At 42.0% G+C, this 21,944-nt stretch overlaps 2 protein-coding genes across 6 annotated transcripts in view; one reads left to right on the plus strand and one right to left on the minus strand.

Moving 5' to 3' along the window:
* Positions 1–16,550, minus strand: part of NAA50 (N-alpha-acetyltransferase 50, NatE catalytic subunit) — a 35,299-nt gene extending 18,749 nt beyond the window's left edge. The window contains exon 1 of one of the 3 annotated variants that reach the window (XM_066241632.1): positions 16,206–16,550. In XM_066241632.1, coding sequence (XP_066097729.1) covers positions 16,206–16,213 — 8 coding nt within the window. In that variant the 5' untranslated portion in view covers positions 16,214–16,550. The remainder of the gene's footprint in view (positions 1–16,205) is intronic. The other 2 variants (XM_066241631.1, XM_066241630.1) reach the window with 2 other exon arrangements.
* Positions 16,551–16,682: 132 nt separating this feature from the next.
* ATP6V1A (ATPase H+ transporting V1 subunit A) overlaps positions 16,683–21,944 on the plus strand; it is a 68,998-nt gene continuing 63,736 nt past the window's right edge. Inside the window, exon 1 of one of the 3 annotated variants that reach the window (XM_066241629.1) lies at positions 16,683–16,701. The gene's annotated coding sequence lies outside the window, so the exon portion shown is untranslated. Of the gene's footprint in view, positions 16,702–17,108; positions 17,394–17,439; positions 17,613–21,944 lie in introns of those variants that run through there. The other 2 variants (XM_066241626.1, XM_066241627.1) reach the window with 2 other exon arrangements.

The following is a 21,944-nucleotide window of genomic DNA, read 5'->3' on the forward strand; positions in this document are numbered from 1 at the left end:
GAAGGGCCGACACTCTGCTGCTGAGCCACTGACCAGGGCCCTCATATGCTATTTTTTTTTTTTTTTTCTTTTCATTTTTCTGAAGCTGGAAATAGGGAGAGACAGTCAGACAGACTCCCGCATGCGCCCGACCGGGATCCACCCGGCACGCCCACCAGGGGCGAAGCTCTGCCCATCAGGGGGCGATGCTCTGCCCATCCTGGGCGTCGCCATGTTGCGACCAGAGCCACTCTAGCGCTTGGGGCAGAGGCCACAGAGCCATCCCCAGCGCCCGGGCCATCTTTGCTCCTATGGAGCCTTGGCTGCGGGAGGGGATGAGAGAGACAGAGAGGAAAGCGCGGCGGAGGGGTGGAGAAGCAAATGGGCGCTTCTCTTGTGTGCCCTGGCCGGGAATCGAACCCGGGTCCTCCGCACGCTAGGCCGACACTCTACCGCTGAGCCAACCGGCCAGGGCCCTCATATGCTATTTTACATGAAAAATGGACTTGGCAAATGTTAAGAACTTAAGATAGAAAGATTAATCACACAGGCCCTTAAGCGTCAGATAAGATTTGATAACAGAAACAGAGATGAGAGATTTGAAGTTGCTATGCTACTAGCTTGAAGATGAAGGGCTATGAACCTAGCAATGAGAGTAGCCTATAGAAGCTGAAAAGGCAAGAAAATATATTCTCAAGCAAAGTCTCTAGAAGAACCATAATCCTGTTGTATTAGTTCCGTAGAGCTGCCTTAACAAATTTACCACAAACTCAGTGGCTTAAAACACAGAAATTTCATTCTCTCAAATTTCTGGAAGCTGGAAGTCAAACTCAGAATATCAGCAGAACCAAGTTCTCAAGCTCTTTTAGGGTCAGAGCACTTAGGCTCTAGAGTAGAGCCTCTTCCAGCTGTGGCCTCAGGTACTTTTTAACTTGTAGCAGCACAAGTCTAGTGTTTTCACATGGTCTTTTGCACACATGTGTGCTCTCCTCTCCTTATAAGGACATTAGTCATTAGATTTAGGGTCCACCCTAATCGAATATGACCTCATCTTAATTACACCTGCAACGACCCTATTTCTAAAGGACATATACTGAGATTCCAGGTAGACATAAGTTTTGAGAGAATACTATTTAAAATCACTATACCTAGCGGTAACGCGTCGGCCTAGCGTGCGGAGGACCCGGGTTCGATTCCCGGCCAGGGCACACAGGAGAAGTGTCCGTTTGCTTCTCCACCCCTCCGCCGCGCTTTCCTCTCTGTCTCTCTCTTCCCCTCCCGCAGCCAAGGCTCCATTGGAGCAAAGATGGCCCGGGCGCTGGGGATGGCTCTGTGATCTCTGCCCCAGGCGCTAGAGTGGCTCTGGTCGCAACAAGGCGAGGCCCAGGATGGGCAGAGCATTGCCCCCTGGTGGGCAGAGCCTCGCCCCTGGTGGGCGTGCTGGGTGGATCCCGGTCAGGCGCATGCGGGAGTCTGTCTGACTGTCTCTCCCTGTTTCCAGCGTCAGAAAAAATGAAAAGAAAAAAAAAATCACTATACCTACCAACACCTAGATTTTAGCCCAGCGAAGCCATATTAAACTTTCATCTTAGCCTGACCTGCGGTGGAGCAGTGGATAAAGTCAACCTGGAACACTGAGGTCGCCAGTTCGAAAATCCAGGCTTGCCTGGTCAAGGCTCATGTGGGAGTTGATGCTTCCTGCCCCCACCCCTCTCTGAAATAAATAAATAAGAACTTTTATCTTAAGAACTATGGCCCTGGCCGGTTGGCTCAGCGGTAGAGCGTCGGCCTAGCGTGCGGAGGACCCGGGTTCGATTCCCGGCCAGGGCACACAGGAGAAGCGCCCATTTGCTTCTCCACCCCTCCGCCGCGCTTTCCTCTCTGTCTCTCTCTTCCCCTCCCGCAGCCAAGGCTCCATTGGAGCAAAGATGGCCCGGGCGCTGGGGATGGCTCTGTGGCCTCTGCCTCAGGCGCTAGAGTGGCTCTGGTCGCAATATGGCGACGCCCAGGATGGGCAGAGCATCGCCCCCTGGTGGGCAGAGTGTCGCCCCTGGTGGGCGTGCCGGGTGGATCCCGGTCGGGCGCATGCGGGAGTCTGTCTGACTGTCTCTCCCTGTTTCCAGCTTCAGAAAAATGGGAAAAAAAAAAAAAATGAAAAAAAAAAAAAAAAAAAAAAGAACTATGGTAACAAATGTATTGTTCTAAGCTGTGGACAAGGCTCCACCTACACTAAGCCACTAAGTTTGTAGTAATTTATTATAGCAGTAATGGAAAACTAACACATTGTTAAACTGTCTTCCAAAGCTTCTGCATTATTTACATTTCCACTTGTAACATATTAGAATTCTAGTTTCTGCACATCCTTGCCAATATGTTTTGTTTGACCTTTCTGTTTATAGCCATTTTAGTGATGTTAGGTCATAATCTCATTAAATTTGTCTTTCTCTAATGACTAATGCTGAGCATCTTTCTATATGGTTATTTGCCATTTGTACATTTTATTTAGTGAAATGTCTAATTCATAAGAAAATAATTGCCATTTTAAAATTAGACTTGCTTATCTTAGTAAGTTGTAAGGTCTTTATAAAGTCTGGACACAAGTAATTTCACACACACACACAATTTATTAACTATTTCTCCAAAACTATGGCTTGTCTTTCCATTTTCTTAACTGTACCATACTAATATAAGTCCTTCAAAGTCATCCATGAGGGTTGAAATCAACTGCTAAACCCAGTGACCCCTTGCTCAAGCCAGCGACCAGTGTCACATCTATCTCATGCTCAAGCTAGTGACCTTGGGGTTTTGAACCTCAGTCCTTATCCCACGCTGATGCTCTATCCACTGTGCCAGCACCTGTTCAGGCTTTTTAAAAAGATTTTATTCACTGATTTTATAGAGAGGGACAGGAAATCAAGAAGTATCAATTCATAGTTGCTTCACTTTAGTTGCTGATTGCTTGCTAGTCATATGTACCTTGACTGGGCAAGTGCAGGGTTTCGAACCAGCAACCTCAGCATTCCAGGTCAATGCTCTATCTACTGCACCATCACAGGCCAGGCCAAATTACTCCTTAATCCATGGCTACAGAGTAAATATTGTATTAACAGGCATAAAAACATTAATCTTGTATATCTCCACCAGTTTTGGGTGACCAGGTGCATTGCCAATGAGTAGTATTTTAAAAATCTTTCCTAAGAAGGTCTTAACAGTGGGCCTAAAATATTCATGAGCATTGGCATCAACTTTGTAAGTCACTTAATAAGAGAGTCGACCTGGGCCGTGGCCAGTTGACTCAGCAGTAGAGCCTGGCGTGTGGAAGTCCTGGGTTCGAATCCTGGCCAGGGCACACAGGAGAAGCGCCCCTCTCCTTCCTCTCTATCTCTGTCTTCCCCTACCACAGCGAAGGCTCCATTGAAGCAAAGTTCGCCCAGGCACTCAGGACAGCTCCATGGCCTCCACCTCAGGCACTAGAATGGCTCCAGCAGCAACAGAGCAATGCCGCAGATGAGCAGAGCATCGCCCCCTGGTGGGCATGCCAGGTGGATCTCAGATGGGCACATGCAGGAGTCTGTCTGACTGCCTCCCCACTTCTAAATTCGAAAAAAAAAAAAAGTGAGTCGACTTGTCTTCTGAAGCCAGGCATTGACTTTTTAATAGCTATGAAAGTCCTAAATGGATTGTCTTCAAGTATAAAGCTGTTTGTTTCAGAGGAGAAATAAACAAAGGTGATGGAAGGAGACTTGACTTGGAGTGGTGAATATGCAGCCAGTGCAGTGTACAGATGATATATTATGGAGTGGTACACCTGAAACCTACTACAGCGGTACCTAGACACATGAGTTTAATTCATTTCATGGCTGAGCTCGTGACTCAATTTGCTCATGCATCAAATCAAATTTCCCCATTTAAATTAATGGGAATGCAATTAATCCAGTCCGGATCCCAAAAACAACACGAATTTTTTGTTTTATATGCTTTTAAATAAGAAAATGTACTTTATAAATAACAAATACATACATACATATATATATATACACACATACACACATAGTAAGAGAGAATGTAAAGAAATAAACTGGTTTATGAAGTGTATTTACCTTTAAGGTCAGGCAAAGATGCTGGCGGAGGGGAAGGAGACTGGCAGTGGTTTTCATTTTGTGCGCTATCGCTTAACATAACTTACTCTCTACACACGTAACACTATATTTAATTGCAAAATTTAACTTACACACTACGTATGATATGTAACTTTATCACTAAACTTGTTTTTTTACTTTGCTTAATTATCATTTTCTTCAAAAAAGGCAAAGTCTGACTTTTACCTTTTTTGCCACACTTTCCTTGTTTTCACTTAGAGGCTGTTTCAACAAAAACCTTTCCATGGAAGTATGTTTTTTCCTCCCTTTCAGAACGCTTGGCAGGCCATCTAGTGGAGGGTGGCGGAAGCTTGTGATTCAAATATCCGCCCCTGACTTAAAGCAAAAAATCCCGCGACTGCTCATCTCTCAAATTGCTCGTGATTTAAAGTGCTTGTGTGTCAAGGTACCACTGTATACGTAATATTAACCAATATTAATAGTACGTAACTATTAACCCCAATAGTTAATTAAAATATATATGGCTGTTTCATTCATATTGAAAATCTTTTGTTCATAAGTGTAGCTACCTTCATTAATTATCTCAGCTGGATCTGGAGAACTTGCTGCTTTACTTTGTACTTCTACGTTATGGAGACAGCTTCTTTTCTTAAACCACGAACTTCTGCTAGCTTCAAACTTCCCTTCTGCAGCTTCCTCACCTCTTTCAGCCTTCATATAATTGAAGAGAGTCAGTGCCTTGCTCTGGATTAGGCTTTAAGGAAATACTGTGGCTGGTTTGACTTTTTAATCCAGACCACTAAAAGCTTCCCCATTATTTTTTTATTTATTTATTCATTTTAGAGAGGAGGGAGGGAGAGAGAGAAAGGGGGAAGGAGCAGGAAGCATCAACTCCCATATATGCCTTGACCAGACAAGTGCAGGGTTTTGAACTGGCAACCTCAGTGTTCCCAGGTCGACGCTTTATCCACTGTGCCACCAGAGGTCAGGCAATCTTCCCCATTATTAAAAATAAACATTTCACTTTCTATCACTCAGTGGAGTAGCACTTTTAATTTCTCTCTAGAATTTTTCCTTTGCATTCTCAATTTGGCTGTATGGTACAACAGGCCTAGCTTTCATCCTATCTCGGATTTTGACATGCTCTCCTAACTAAGCTAATAACTTCTAACCTTTGACTTAAGAGTGGCAGACAAGCATTTTCCTTAACATTTCCTAAAACACTTGAATGGGGAGGTCTGAGAAGAGGGACACGGGATCTGCCAGTCGGTGGAGCAGTCGAAACACAGATAACATTAAGTTTGTTGTCTGTCTTGTATGGGTGTGGTTCTGGGCACCCCAAAACAATTATAATAGTAACATGAAAGAGCACTGTTCACAGATCACTGTAACAAATATAACAGTGAAAAAGTTTGGGCCCTGGCTAGTGGCTCAGTGGATAAAGGGTTGGCCCACTGTATGGACATCCTGGGTTCAATTCCCAATCAGGGCACATAGGAGAAGCGACTCCACTGTACCCCAAATCCCCTCCCACAGCCAATGGTCTTGGCACTGAGGATAGCTTGATTGGTCCGAGCGCATCAGCTTCAGGCACTAAAAGTAGCTCCGTATACCAGCATTGGCCACAGACAAGGTTGCCTGTTGGATTTCAGTTAGAGTACATGTGGGAGTCTGCCTCAGTATCTCCCATCATCTCACAAAAAGTTTGAAATATTGCAAGAATTACCAAAATGTGACAGAGATACAAAGTGAGCAAATGCTATTGAAAAAAGGTACAGACAAATGTGGCACTAACAGACTTGTTCAACCAGGACTGCTATAAGCTTTCATTTTGTAAAAGAAATTTCTGTGAAGCACAATAAAACCAGATATGCCTGCAGATGAAGGTTTTCTTTGAAGTTACTCCAGCAAAAAGGGAAAACAGAAACAAACAGGTCAGGCAAAAATGAAGTAATAATGTGAAATTCTACTTACTAGAAGCAGAAGCATGAGGGTTCACTGTACAATTTTCTCTACTTTTGTGTTTGAAAATTTCCATAACAAAAAGGTAAAACAAGTGAGTATTACTTATTATATAAGGCACTATAAGATTCAGTATTTTGAACTTGTTAACTTATATAGCAACTTTGGCTGGGAAAGAACAAAAATATTATTTTTTAAAATATTGGAAAAAAACTATTAATTTTTAGAGAGGAAGGGAGTGAGAAAGAGCAAGAGGCAGGAACATCGAGCTGTTCCTGTATGTGCCCTGACGGGGGATCAGATCGGCAACCTCTGTGCACAGGGACAATGTAACCAACTGAACTATCCAGCCAGGGCACAAAGATGTTATTTGAATATTAAAACTCAAGGCAGAAAATACTTGATACCTCAATATTCTTTACCATTTTAAAGAAAAAGTAAAAGGAGTGACAACTTCAAACCTTTAACAAACCACACCTTCTCAATTTCCAGCTGTACCATGCCCTTGGTTTTTAGAAGATGAATGAGAGTTGGATGAGAATGAGCCTTCCATTCTGGTACAGACGTACACTTCTAAATTCAGCAGTCTCAGGACAGCCTATTATAGTTTTTGCCTTTGGTGTGTAAATGGCTACATGTCCTGCCTTTAAAATGCTACCCAATGTCACTGAAAGCAATACGCGTGTTAAGTAGTAGATAACAGTAATTAGATAGTAGAGAAAATGTACCTAAACTTTTAAAATTAAACTCATAAGAATGACTTTTTCTGACACATCACTTTGAGAGTTGTTCCCTTGAATAGAAAAAATGCATAATGAACATCCTCTGATTATGGGAACAGATCACATTACTAAGAAATGTCCATAGTGAAGACCATCTAAAAACAGAATTACCAAAAGGAACACTTGTGTTTTTCAGGTAAAAGAACAGGATGTTTGAGAAGCAATTTTCACAAGAGTAGGGAAAAAACCTGGAGAAGCAGTGTCACTAAATCTGGCAATGGATTCCAAACTCAGCCACACACCAGAATCCCTTGCTAGTTAAAAATTCAGAATCCCGGCCCTGGCCGGTTGGCTCAGTGGTAGAGCATCGGCCTGGCGTGCAGGAGTCCCAGGTTATATTGCTGGCCAGGGCACACAGGAAAGGCCCATCTGCTTCTCCACCCCTCCCCCTCTCCTTCCTCTCTGTCTCTCTCTTCCTCTCCCGCAGCCAAGGCTCCATTGGAGCAAAGTTTGCCAGGGCGCTGAGGATGGCTCTGTGGCCTCTGCCTCAGGCACTAGAATGGCTCTGGTTGCAACAGAGCAATGCCCCAGATGGGCAGAGCATCGCCCCCTGGTGGGCGTGCCGAGTGGATCCCCGTCGGGCGCATGCAGGAATATGACTGCCTTCCCGTTTCTGGCTTCGGGGGGGGGGGGGAGATTAATTCAGATTCCCATATCCCACCTTAGAATCTTTATTTTTGTAATTAAGCTTGTTATGTTACCCAACAAATTTAACACCCACCTAAGTCAATAAACTTCTCACTGCACATGTGTAAATTTCTAAATGTGAAGTAAATAGAGGCTAAAAATGGCAGAGAAGTGAAATAGGTCAATAGAAAAAATATGCTAGGAATAGAAAGAATTTCATATAAAGTGCTAACCATTTCCCTATCAGGAGTATGATGTGTTACAGTATAGCTTTAACATGTATGATATAGCTAATACTGAGGAGCTGTGACACAAACTGAAACAAGCCTGACTCATAATCTGGGTTGTTGATCACTGCATTGACTGCTTACTTCAGAAAAATTATTCAATATAATTTAACAATGTAAACTATCAGAATTTGTCAGTTTAAAACCTCTACTCTGGCCTGATCTGACGGAGTGTCAATCCGGAACTCTGAGGTTCCTGGGTGGAGGCCCTGGGCTTGCTCGGTCAAGACACACACAAGAAGCAATGAGTTGATGCTTCCTACTCCTCTACCCTGTTTCTATCTCTCCTCTCTAAAAATCAGTACATAGAAATCTTTAAAAAAACAAACACGCCTGACCTGGAGGTGGCACAGTGGATAGAGCGTCAGACTGGGATGCAGAGGACCCAGGTTCAAGACCCCAAGGTCGCCAGCTTGAGTGCGGGCTCACCTGGTTTGAGCAAAAGCTCACCAGCTTGAAGCCAAGGTCGCTGGCTCGAGCAAGGGGTTACTCGGTCTGCTGAAGGCCCATGGTCAAGGCACATATGAGAAAGCAATCAATGAACAACTAAGGTGTTGCAATGCGCAATGAAAAACTAATGATTGATGCTTCTCATCTCTCTCCGTTCCTGTCTATCCCTCTCTCTGACTCACTCTCTGTCTCTGTAAAAAATAAATAAATAAATAAAATAAAAAAACAAACACAAAATAAATAAAAACCCCTCCACTCTGTAGATAACTCCCTAATTCTTGGCCTAAAAGTGAAATCAGCCGTGTGGCCACATCCGACTCAATAGGTGTTTTTTTTAATTGGTTGCTAATATTTAAGTCATAAGATTTTGCACAAAGTTTACATTTCTTTTCTTGTTTACTTTGTCTTACCTTGCTTTCTATTTGTTTATCTTATCTGTTTGGTCCCAGGTTCCTTTTGGCACTAGAGTTTACACCCCTGACTATAAAAAACTGAGGACAGCAGTTATTAAAGACACAACATTATTCTCTTAGCTCAAGTAAATTCAGGTAAGATGTTACTTTTCTTGCTTTGCAAATTTATAACAAACCCCAATGCATCTTCATATCAAAGTTTTTAGACATAGGATCCAAAAGGGGGGACAGACTGATGAAACAGAAGTGCCCACAGAAATTTGTACCAAGTCCTTAGATCAGGAAAATACAACTACTTGCCTCCTATTTTACAGAACCCATTAGGTATTATTCTGTGCCAGCACCATAAGATCAGTCTGTTACTCAAATATATAATCACTGAACTTAAGAGTATGGTAGTACCAACCTTTACACGTGGCTTATAAAAGAGCAGAGATAAAATGACATAATGCATGTTAAGTGTTTAGCGCACCAACATCAGATAATAAGCAATCAAATGTTTTTAGCTATTAAAGATGTCAATTATGCCTATAACTGTAAAAAAAAAAATCTGCAAGGCCACAAGATGGAGCTATGACAATGCAAAGGTAAATCCATCTTTATAAACTGCCTTTTAAAGACATAAGAGAAAATAAGTACAGAGAAAGCAATTAAAGCCGAATAGTTTATATTTTAGATGTGCATTAATTGCACCTTGGCACAAAATTTTAACTGCTTGGTCACTTCTTGTGCAGTGTTTGATCCACCTATGTCTTCAAATTCCCATTATAGTACAAGAGCCGCTATACCATGACTTCCGTCAAAGAAACCATCTTTAGTGCTTAGGCCCTTAATATAACTGATAGGTTCTCTCATCTGAACTAGATTTTATAACTGTTTTTAAACATTGGTACTATTGCTACTTTGGGGCTGGATACTTCTTTGTTGTGAGGGGCTTCCCAGAGTCTAGCAGCATCCCTAGACTCTATCCATCTGCCCCACTGTCACAACAAAAACATCTCCAGACACTACCAGATTTCTGAGGTGGGGTGAGAGGTGTGCCCTAGGTTGAGAGACACTGTTCTAGAGAGGTTTAGCAGGTACCAAAAACGTGGGGGTGGCTGGGTCAGCTCTCCAAACTGTGTGACTGTAGTAACATGAGTGTAAAATCAGCAATTATTTGGTTGGGTACCATAAGTGCTAAACACACACATGGGCACAATCTACACAAGGTCATAACCTAAAAAGAATAAAATTATTCTTTGAAAAATTTTCCATGGCCATCCATGTTCAATTAGCTCCTTCCCAGCTCTAGCTTTTTCCTTACTACTACCTAAATGCTGACATTTCTCATTCAAAATCTCTGAATCCAAATATATAGTATATTTCTAACTGCTTACCAGATATCTCTACAGGAACCTCAAATTCAATACATCGAAAACTGAATGCATCATTCTCTATAGTAAAATAAAACTACCTCTATCTGTTAATTTATTAATAGCCCCAACATTCATCAAATATAGAAACTTAGTTTTAGACGTATTCTTATATCCCAATTTAATCCCTAATTCTACTTCCCAATATATTCATAACCTATTCCTATAGCTTTTTTAGCAGTATGATTCAGGCCATCATTTCAATCCAAAATAAAACATAATGAAGGGGAATGAGACTAAAGTGAAAGACACAAAGCTACCACAATGTAGTCAGAGTAATCTTTCTAAAGTAGAAATCTGATCAAGCCCCATCCCATTTCTTTCTAATGATCAGGGCCCTAACACCATGGTATCACTCTGAGAATACTTATTAATTTGAATATCTCAATCCATTTTCTAAAGAACATTATTTCTGATTGCTCTGTAATTTGAAGTAAAAAAGCAGCCAATATCTAAGTTAAAAACTGGTAAGTTATACAAATAACAAGTCAAGTTATAAACATAAAATGGCCAGTACAAGTGGTAACTATGCCACTCATCCCAGACTAGTGTATTTTATACCATTTGTATCCTCTTCCATTTCTTAAGAAGAGAATGGCACTTTCACACACTGCTGGCACTGTAAATTGCTACTATCTTTCTAAAGTTAACTTGGCAACAAATATCAGAGCTTTAAAAATGCCAGTACCTTCTGATCCAAAATATTCACTTCTAGGGAATTATCCAAAAGAAACAATTAAGTATGTGTGTGAAGTAGTTTTATAAAGAAGCACTTACTATAGCACTATCAAGGACTGAACAGTTGAAAAGCTTTTGACTTGGAAAACAGGGCTGTCCCAGAGGCAAGAACAGCTTCAGCAATGACAGAGGCAGAATACAGATTGTCAGTAAAAGTAAATACATACTTCCAATGATCTCTTCCATCCCCTGCTGACAGGTTGACTGAATTACGTTTTAAATCTAAAACCAGGTGAGGCCTCAGAATCCTTCACCACAGAGATATAAACAGCCAAATTCTATACTACTTTGGTCCAGTCTAAACATTTAGAAACATTGACCATCTGGGAACTAGATCATACCAAAAGAGATCATGTTTCACAAAAAAAAATTTTTTTAGAGTCTAGCACAGCACTTTCCAATAGGAATTTAAGTCACAAATATAATTTATTATTTACTAGTATCCACATTAACCAAAAAGACAGGTGAAAGCATTTCAACATGTAACCAAAATTATAATTGTAACTATTTTACTTTTTCTTACCAAGTTTTAAAATTCAGTGGATATTTCATTTCTAGCACATTCTTAATTCACTGGAAATATCTGATCTGTATTTACATTTAATAAAACTTCCAGGAGATCCCATATCCAAATTGTTCCAAACATATTTAAGAGTTTGTCCAACAACCAAGTTTGAGTATCATTTTTTATTTATTATTATTTTTTAAGATTTTATTATTTTAGAGAAAAGGAGGCAAGGAGAGAGGGGGAGAGAAAGGGAGAGGGAAGGAGGAGGGGGGAGAGAGGGAGAATAAGGGAGAGAGGGAGAGGGAAGGAGAAGGGGAGAGATGGAGAATAAGGGAGGGAGAGAGGAGAGAAGGTGAGAGAGGGAGAATAAGGGAGAGAGGGAGAGGGAAGGAGAAAGGGAGAGACGGAGAATAAGGGAGGGAGAGAGGAGAGAGGGTGAGAGAGGGAGAATAGGGAGAGAGGGAGAGGGAAGGAGAAGGGGAGAGATGGAGAATAAGGGAGGGAGAGAGGAGAGAGGGTGAGAGAGGGAGAATAGGGAGAGAGGGAGAGGGAAGGAGAAGGGGAGAGATGGAGAATAAGGGAGGGAGAGGGAAGGAGAAGTGGAGAGACGGAGAATAAGGGAGGGAGGGAGGGAGGGAGAGAGGGTGAGAGAGGGAGAGAGAGGGAGAATAAGGGAGGGAGAGAGGGTGAGAGAGGGAGAGAGAGGGAGAATAAGGGAGGGAGAGAGGAGAGAAGGTGAGAGAGGGAGAATAAGGGAGGAAGGGAGGGGGGAAGGAAGAGGGGAGGGGGGAGGGGCAAAGAGAGGGAAGCATCAACTAATAGTAGTTACTCCTCATATATGCATGCCTTGACTCAGCAAGCCTGGGGATTCGAACCTAACCCAACCAGTGACCTCAGCATTCTTAGTCGATAGTTACCCACTGCACCACCACAGGTCAGGCTTCACTATCAGTTTTTAAAATTAAAATTTTACTTAAAATTTAAAATCCAGTTTCTCAGTAGCACAAGGCACATTTCAACTGCTCGATTTAACTAGCCACTACTGTATTGGACAAGACAAGATTAACATTTTGCCAATAAGTTAGGCACTGAATGAATATAAATAGGAAATGACAGAAGAGAAAGGGTCAAGAGAAAGTAGTGTTCTGCGATGGAGCAATTATATAATTTGTAGTTATTACACTATAATCCACACATTTCCAAATGCTATGATGGAAAGAAAGTTTCTGTTGGTCATCACTAGTATTCTAGTGGTTTCTGTAGACTGTGATGAAAAAAAAAAGGTCAACCAAATAAATAATTGAGGAGGTATATCTTTCAGATGGTATAAAGCTGGAAGCCATAGCTAATACCTGGAAGAGAAAATGGAGAATCAGAAGGAATTCCAGCAGACCACCCAACATAAAGGACATAGTCAAGTGAAATTTAATACAGATTAGTTTTGTCTGAAAAAAAGCAATTATCTTTTAAAGATAATGCTTTATATGATAAGCCATTAAAGATACTTTCCAACACAGAAATTTCTGATTATTCTTTGTTTAGTTCAGAACTTTATCAACAGCCGCCCACAATTCTGGGAAGAAACCACAACACTGACGGCAAAACTGGGTTAGTCACCAATGTACACATCTATACTAGTAGAAAATATACTTCCTAAATTATACAGTGATTCTACTTACAGACAGAGGCAAACATCTGATCTTACAATTTATGATATCGTTGTACCTGATCATTAGACGGAAATACTGTTTACTTTTATTTTTCTTTTACATTAGTCAGGACATACTGATTTTTTAAAATTTAAGATTGTGGTACAAGTAACTTGTATTTTATATAAATTCATCTCTACAGAGCAAAGGGTTATTACAAAGTATTTGTTAAAATCCACTATTTCAATCAACATCCCACAAATTATAAGCTTCATAGAAACAAAAAGTATGAATTACAGGTTTATAAAAGTTTCTGAATTCTACTTTAGCCTGGCTGGCTTTTTGTTGTTGTTTTTTCTGACCAAATCAGCAATAAAACCTTTTAAAAACAGTTTTATTGAAGTATATGATCCGTATGGTAAAAAAGCACAAATCTTGTTCACAACTTACTGACCTTTTTACATAGATCACCCAAGGTAAAGATACAGAATATCTATAGTACTTCAAAAACTCCATCACCCCTTCCCAGCCAATAAGCTGTCAGAGGTAAACATTACATTGAAGTCTTCAACAAAGATTCGTTTCTGACTTCACAATCTTAAATTTTAACATTTCAATTATTAAACCACACAATTCTAGACCCTGGCCAGTTGACTCAGTGGTAGAGCATCAGCCTGGCATGTGGATGTCCCAGGTTCAATTCCAGGTCACAGCACACGGGAGAAGTGCCCATCTGCTCTCCCATCCCCCGCTTCTCCTCCCACAGCCATAGCTCAATTGGTTTGAGCTCATCAGCCCCCATGCTGAGGATGGCTCACTGGAGCCTCTGCCTCAGGTACTCAAAATAGCTCCATTGTATGCATGGCCCCAGATCGGCAGGGCATCACCCTAGACCAGAGATGTTGGGTGGATCCCAGTCACGGTGCACGTGGGAGTCTATCTCCCCTTCTCTCACTTGGAAGAGGGAAAAAAAAGATTCAGAAGTAAAAAAACAATTTTAAGTTGCACCTTACCTAGGAGTTAGCTCATCTGTGAAGTTAAACGGACTAACTCCTATGAAATCATATTGTTTACCATTAAGAACACAATTTTAAGCTCCCCATCATGAAAAGTAATAGGAAGAAAGCCCTGGCAAGGTAGCTCAGTTGGTTAGAACATGGTCTGGATGTAGCAAGGTTGCAGGGCCCATTCTGTAAGGGCATAAACAAGAATCAATCAATGAATGCAGAAATAAGTGGAACAAATCGATATTTCTTTCTCTAACTGATCAATAGATAAATTTTAAAAAGTAATAGGAACTAGATATGAGGACTCTTCATTTCAGGCATAGTTGGTGGCATAAGGTACATTTTCAATAACTAAAAATTTCCTTTAAATTTGGCCAGTTCCTCTGGATTTGCCTCCATTAACACATAAATAACCATTTTAAATAAAAGATAACCAGCTCATGAGTACATTAACTGAAGGTAGACTGTGATCAATACCACTGTTTGACACATTTCTATTGCCAAGTTACGTATCAGGACATTACTCCCTAGTGATACTGAGCTAAACCAAAGATTGCGGATCCAAACATAGAAAATAATTTTTTCTTAGAGGCCTTCCTTTATAAATAAATCCATGAAGTCTCAACACTAGGAATTCTTCAGCCTCATTTTTATTACTCTAAAAGAACAAGATAAGTAAGTATTGAATGCCAAGAGAATACAAGAATGAGTAAGAATAGCACCCATACAAAAGGAAAAAAAGGCGGCCCTGGCTGGTTAGCTTAGTTGGTTCGTGTTATGTCCGGCTCTACACCACCAAGGCTTACAGTTGGATCCCTGGTTAGGGCACTCAAGGGAAATGACCAATGAATGCACAACTAAGTGGAACAACCAATCAATGCTTTCACTCTCTCCCTTTCTCTCTCTCTCTAAAAAACAATCAATAAAAGTTTTTTTTTTTAAAAAAATCATCAAATTACATCTGATCATGTATAAAATAGCCAAACTTCTTAGGTCATAATTCAAGAGCAGCAAATACTTCTCATAACCTTCTGTTGGTATCCTGATTGGAACTCTTTAGAATTTGATGTAAAATAATTAGAAAATTTCTTTATGATTTGAAACTTTAATTATATGATATCCGATTCAACATTAGAATGAATCCCCAATAGTTAAAGCAAAAATCAGAGTAAGGAATCACATTACAGAGTTAAGGCCAGATGAAACTCTTGGACCCCTTCGACCTCAAACGCATAAATACAGCGAGACAGCAATCAGACAGACCCTCGTTTTAGGCAGTATGAGATTACTTAGAAGATTTTTATTTCATCCTCGAAAGGGTTGCTGAATACTTGGAAAGGCTTCACTAACTCGGAAGGTAGTTACAATTCTTTGACTTACCATAATAGAAAAAAACTCAGGCATCTCAGAAAGATTTTAACATTGATAAGATTCCATTTCTTCTAAGAATGATAAGGACAAGCTCTCAAACGGCCAATTTAGGCCATATTTTAAAGCACCATGTTATGTAATTAATATTTTAATAGTATGTAATTTAATAGTAAGGTGACATTTTATCCAAATGGAAACAGTCAAACCAAAATAATCCCTAATTTATCCAAGAAGGAAACTGTGAAACTATACTAGCTCTGCCAATCACCTCAAGAAAGCTTCCTGGGAACGCTGGACCCCCACAGTACAGGGGCAACAGTAACTACTGGAGCAAGAGCTCCACCTACTGATCCACAATACTTCCTTAAACATTTTGGCACCCCAAGTCTACAGAGCTCACGCTCCCCCCCCCCCGCACACACACACACACTCGGTCTGACCCAACCCAAATCCAGTTGAGTCACTAGTTTTTAATACTCATCTCCCTGCTCTTTATTCCAATTCCTTCATCTTCCAGAAGGTCCTGCACACCTCTCAAGTGGGAATAAAACTGAAAGATGACAAACACCACGGTTCTCCCAGAACCCAGATCTGAAAAGGACAGCCAGACCACTCCACTCGGGGCGGAGAGCTGGGGGTGTCTTAGTCCTCCGTTCCCGGACAGGAGACCCCAAGCACTTCACAAGAGCTTTTCCCTGTCGCCACACTCGTCTTCTGGGCCGAAATCCTGGGTTGCCCGCGTCTTGCCTCTGCTGGCCCTTCAGCGCGCCAACAGCCCGAGCCGAGCCTCCGCCCCCTCCGTGAGCAGAGAAGCCCAGAAATCTCCCCTAGCCGGGTCTTCGCCCAGTCTCTCCCCTCCTTCGCAATCCTTCTCCCCCGCCGGCCCGGCCCGGCCCGGCCCGGCTGCCCTTCCTCACCCTTTCATCTTCCCCGCTTGCTGAGGCCGTTGTTACCACCGATATCAACGCCGTTGTCGTCGCCGACCTGAGCTCTCAGCGCCCTCAGCTCGGGCCACTCAACCCCACAAGCCGGCCTCCCCGCCTAGGGCAGGGAGCTGAGCGGGTGACGGAGGCCGCGAGAGGAGAGCGCAGCCCTGCGTCCCCCGCGGGTGGGGGAGAGGAAGGCAGCGTCTCCCGCCGCCGCACTGGTGCCGCCGCTTCTCCACACGTGCACACGGGGCACTAGGCTCCCGCCCGCCGCCGCCGACGCCAGCCAGACCCGCCGCCGCGTTGTGACCTTTCACCCCGCCCCCTCTGCGCGCCGGCGCGTAAGACGTCTACCGCGCAGCCGTACACCTGCCCTCCGCGCACCCTTCCCCCTTCACTTTAGGACCTCCATGTTTCTACTGGGCTGGGCCTCTGGCGTCATTTTTCTCCTCCTATCGCTTACGACACTACTTGTGGGGCTTGCCCGGTAAGCCCTGGCGGTAAAATCCGGATTTTTCCGCCCCTCCTTCCCTTCTCTCTCTTTAAGATCAATCTTTCCTGACCCTGTTCTTCCCAGTTGGTAGTCTGCCTGATGACCTTCAAACGCTCCTTTCTTGTAATATTTTACAGAGTAGGTGATTCAAAGTGTAAATAAGTCTGTGGAAGACTCAAATAAATGAGGTTTTTCTTTTAAGACAAACACAATTAGCAATTAGCCGAATAACTTGGCTTCGGGCCAACACGTTTCAAGATTTGAGGTCACGTGACTGCCTCAAACCTTTAAGTCGGATTTCACGAGCAGGCGCCGGAGGGGCGGAAATCTATCGCAACTTCCGGTCCACGGATCGTGGCGTTTATGTCACTTCCTTAGCAGTGCGCTTAAATCTGTTCTACCCACGCTTTCTACATTGCTTTCTGCATTTACAACATAAGCTTTGTTAAAAGTTTTTAGTTTCTTCCTTAAAATGTAATCGCAACAAATTTAAATGTTCAAACAATTCGCAAAAATTCAGGACCCCACGGTGTAAGGCTCCCGGCTGGCGAGGGCAGGGCGGAGCTTAGGGTCACGTGAGTGTCTAGGCCCGCCCTCTCCCTCTGTAGCTGAAGACATCTCCTCCCTCAGTGACGGAACCTTTGGGTCCGCGGTCTGTACGGGTTCTGCTCCTCGCGCCCTGTCAGGTGAGCGGCGCTGTGTAACCCGCGGGAGGTGGGAATAGAAGGGGTGGGAAGAGGAAGAGGAGATAGGGTGTGAACTGCGGCCTCCGCTGTTAGTGATTTCTCGCTGTCATCCTGCACCGGCCGGGAGCTCATTTCTCCAGTCCACCTGACCCCCACTCCCCCACTGTTTTCGTCTCCGCGACCTACGGGTTGAGACGTCCACTTTTCTCGAGGTTGGGGGTGAGTGCAGCCATTATGATTCCCTATTCGGAGTCTTTGGGGCTTCGGGTCATAGCATTGGTTCAGCCCTTCTTGGGGGTCTGCAATAGTCTCCAGGTTCCAGTCCCCAAGCCCATTCTTCCGCAGAGGCCCTGCACTGTCTTTGCCCGGGGCTGGGGCGCAGGGAAGTAAGGAAAACCCCGGAGGATAGGCGTCTCCGGTGAGACTGGCTTGGGGAGGGAATGACACTGATGTGGTCCTCACTGCGGATACGCTGTAAATCCTGTTTGCGAACGTGTTTTCTCAGCAATTCTGAGTTTGTAAGCTGGAGTCCTTGCAAGATGCTTTCCGTAGATGTTCCTGTGAATGGGACTTGGAAGGGCAAAAGCAGGCCTTTTACCATTTTCTTCTCTGATTTGTGGTGCAGTAAGGGAGAGGATAGCTGAAAGAATAAAGATGTACTAGCTTCAAAACAGGAGGTATAAGTACGACAGTCTCGATTGAAGGGGGAGGCGTTGAAAGATGGTGTTGCGATGTCGTGATCTACAGGAGACTGGCTGGTTTATGGGAAAGTGATTAGATTTCACGGAAAGGGAACTAATTCTTCAGAAAGTAATTGGGCTGTAATATAATTGAGCCAAATGTGTTTCACCATAAACTTAAAGGGAAGGAGGAGGTTAGGTTGTGATGTCGCTGACTTCGGTATTTTATGCCTCTGACGTTTTCCTTTGCCATTTCTCTCTAAAATCTCACTTGCCACTCCCAGTCAATTCCTTGACCAATGATAAATTCATTTTAAGTAGCACTTGTTCCCCTCCTTACCTTTCCCTATTTGTAAAACTCCAGGTGACCTTTTCAGATTTTGATGAATAATATTTTGTGAAAATACAGAAATTATTTTGTTTAGGATTTTGCCCAACCCAATGTACACCCACTTCATTTGCAATGTAGTTTTGACTCCAAACAATGTGCTTTAGGGAAGAGTGTTTTTCTGTTTGGGGTTTAAACTCTTTTATTTATACTGAAACTTAGAAAGTCTCTGGTTCTTTTAAATTGAAATGCCTGACTGAAATTACAGTTTTGATTTTAAAATGTAAATTTTTAATCTGAAAAACCATATTCTTGGTTAAACCTTGTAGTTTTCTAACCAGTCTCATTGAAGAGTCCAATCATTAAAAAGAGCTGAATGATGGGAAAGATGGAATCATCCTGCAGTGGTGGATGTGACTGCCTTATTTTTTGTTTTTCTGTATCTTCTGAATTCTCTACAATATACTGGTGTTCCTTTTCAAGGAAAACAAAAAGTTAAATTCTAGAGTAACAGCAATTTAACAAGACTTCCCCTCCTGTAGTGGCAAGTCTACCAAATTAGACAAATTCCTTCAGCTTTTTGATTCCTAGAGCTTCAAACTAGTCCAGTCTGGGTGAGACCAAAATGGGAAAGAGAAAACCAGCTAAAAAGCAGTGAGTACTGGGAAGGGGGGAAAGAAATGTCAGTATGAAAGAGGCTGAATGACTCTGCAGTTTTACTTCACAATTCTTCCAATTTTAGGGAACTCATAAAAGCAACAACTTAGACTTCTAATAAAATCTGAAAGATAAGCAACGGGAATTGAGTTACTATTAAAGTTGAATATGAAAAAGACTTTTGGCATTATACACAATTTGTACACACAAACAAGTAACTTGAAACTTGGAAGTCATTAGCTTTACCAGTTTATGAGTATTATATGTAGAAATCTTAACATATATTTGGGAATTGTGCTATTGTCAAATGGCACACAAGGATTTTTATCTTAGGGTCCGTGATACCTGTGTATTTATTCTGAGGTTTTACATTTTACTGCCTTTATAGATAATCACCCATCAAGAATGCTTTCTTTCCTTATAGGCAGAGAGCTTATAGACTATACTACACAGTATTTTCTCTGCCTCTCTTTTCAATTCTAGCACATTGTATTTAATTACTCTTTTCTGGGCTCTTCCTTAGTAAACCATAAAGCTCCTTAGCAGTTCTAGTGTCTCTATTGTTGCTTCTTCAGCACCAGGATGTTGAAGTACCTGATAGGTTCTAAGTAAACTGTTTATTGAATGAGTGTGGACAAGGAAATTAAACTACTTTGTTTTAGCGAGCAAGAGAGAGACAGACAGACCATCACAAAGAGAGAGATGAAAAGGATCAACTCATAGTTGCAGCACTTTAGTTCATTGATTGCTTCTCAAATGTGCCTTGATGCAGGAAGCAGGATGGGGCGCTCTAGCCAAGCCAGTGATCCCTTGCTCAAGCCAGTCAGTGATCATGGGATCATGTCTATGATCTTATGCCTAAGTGGGCGACCTTGTTGGTGAGCCTGCGCTCAAGTTAATGACCTTGGGGGTTTTGAACCTGGGCCTTCAAGGTCCTAGCTTGATGCTCTATCCACTGTGTCACCACTGGTGAGACGGAAATGACCATATTTCCTCATGTATAAGACACTCCCGTGTATAATACGCACTCTAATTTTGGGGCCCAAAATTTAAAATATATATATATTACATAAAGTTATTGAACTCGTTTTATCATAAAATTCATACAACTCCTCATCACTGTCAGAACCCCCATCCCTTAGCTTGCCCTCATCTGTGTCTGATGACAAATCACTGTCTTCAACGAGTATAAAAACAAGTGCGCCTGACCTGTGGTGGCACAGTGGATAAAGCGTTGACCTGGAAATGCTGAGGTCGCCGGTTCAAAACCCTGGGCTTGCCTGGTCAAGGCACATGTGGGAGTTGATGCTTCCAGCTCCTCCCCCCTGTCTCTCTCTCTCTCTCTCTTCTCTCTAAAATGGATAAATAAAATAAAAATTAAAAAAATAAAATAAAAAAATAAAAACAAGTGCAAAAAAGCAAAAAAATGCAAGTAGAAAAACTACAATCACTGTATAAGGTGCACCCAGTTCTTAGACCCCAAATTTTTCGAAATAACGTGCGTCTTATACATGGGGAAGTGCGGTAAACTACTTTTAAAGCTCTTGTGGATCATAGTTCCTTCTAAGGTTGTGCACTAAGTATTAGCTTTCAAATATAAATTGGTAATAACCAAGTCATGATCAGTACAATAGACACAAACCTTAGAAAGACTTTCTTAATGCAGTAACCAACTTATTTTCACAACATATCTGGATAATAGTGAAAGGAAGGGGAGTGAGTTGTACTTAATGAAAAGTGGTTTGGGGCCCTGGCCAGGTAGCTCAGTTGGTTAGGGCATCATCCCGATACAACAGGGTTGCAGCTTCCATCCCTGGTCAGGGCACGTCATGAAGCTACTAATGAATGCATGAATAGGTGAAACAATAAATCGATGTTTCCTTTTCTTTCTTCCTCTCTCTCTAAAATCAATTTAAAAAAAAAAAAAAAAAAAAAAAAGGCCTGTACAGGCAACAACTGATACAGCACTAAGCTAAAAGAGGATCATTGTTCACCTCTGCCATTTTAGTTACCTGCTCTTCTGAGTAAAACTGGGGTGTGCATTAAGGTTTTTATACTTAGGAATCTTCCTGTGAAAGTCAATGTGAGTTAAAATGAGATTAAACTGTAGTAACCTTTGTGTACGTATTTAAAACCTAAGTAGTATTTAAATGTAAAGCAATATAGTACAGACTTGACCACAATAGATTTCCCTATCATAGACCTGTGTTCAAGTTCTGAACCTACTTCTACCCCTTATTTAAGCTTTGTGACCTTGGACAGTTTACCATAGATGCTATTAAATATGATCATGAATGCAAAGGGCCTCATACATACAGTGTGGGGCAAAAATAGGTTTATAGTTGTGAGTATGTGGAACAGATCTTATCTTTTATTATTTATTAATTATTGTATTGTTTTCTGTATGAGCAACTTTTGCCCAACTCTACTTTGTAAAGGAGACTTAAGACATTTTATAAAATTGAGTAACAGGCTTGGGGTGTGGAGAAAGGAGTAGAATTTGAAAAGAAGTGTGGGAGGTATTGAGGAACTAGAGTTTATAATGAGCCCATTCAAAAAAAAAATAGAGGAGAAAGAAAAATGTACTTTTAGCAGAGATTCTAAAACATATTTATTAGTAGAAACTGAGAAATATAAACATCAATCTCATTATTTTGGCAACTGCTATGACTTTTTTTTTTTTTGGCTACAGAGAGAGGGACAGATAGGGACACACAGACAGGATGGAGAGAGATGAGAAGCATCAAGTCTTTGTTGAGGCACCTTAGTTGTTCATTGATTGCTTTCTCATATGTGCTTTGACTAGGGGACTACAGTAGAGCCAGTGATCCCTTGCTCAAGCCAGTGACCTTTGGGCTCAAGTCAGCAACCATGGGGTCGGTTGTG

The sequence above is a fragment of the Saccopteryx bilineata genome, chromosome 8, assembly GCF_036850765.1.
Source record: "Saccopteryx bilineata isolate mSacBil1 chromosome 8, mSacBil1_pri_phased_curated, whole genome shotgun sequence".
NCBI classification, from domain to species: domain Eukaryota; kingdom Metazoa; phylum Chordata; class Mammalia; order Chiroptera; family Emballonuridae; genus Saccopteryx; species Saccopteryx bilineata.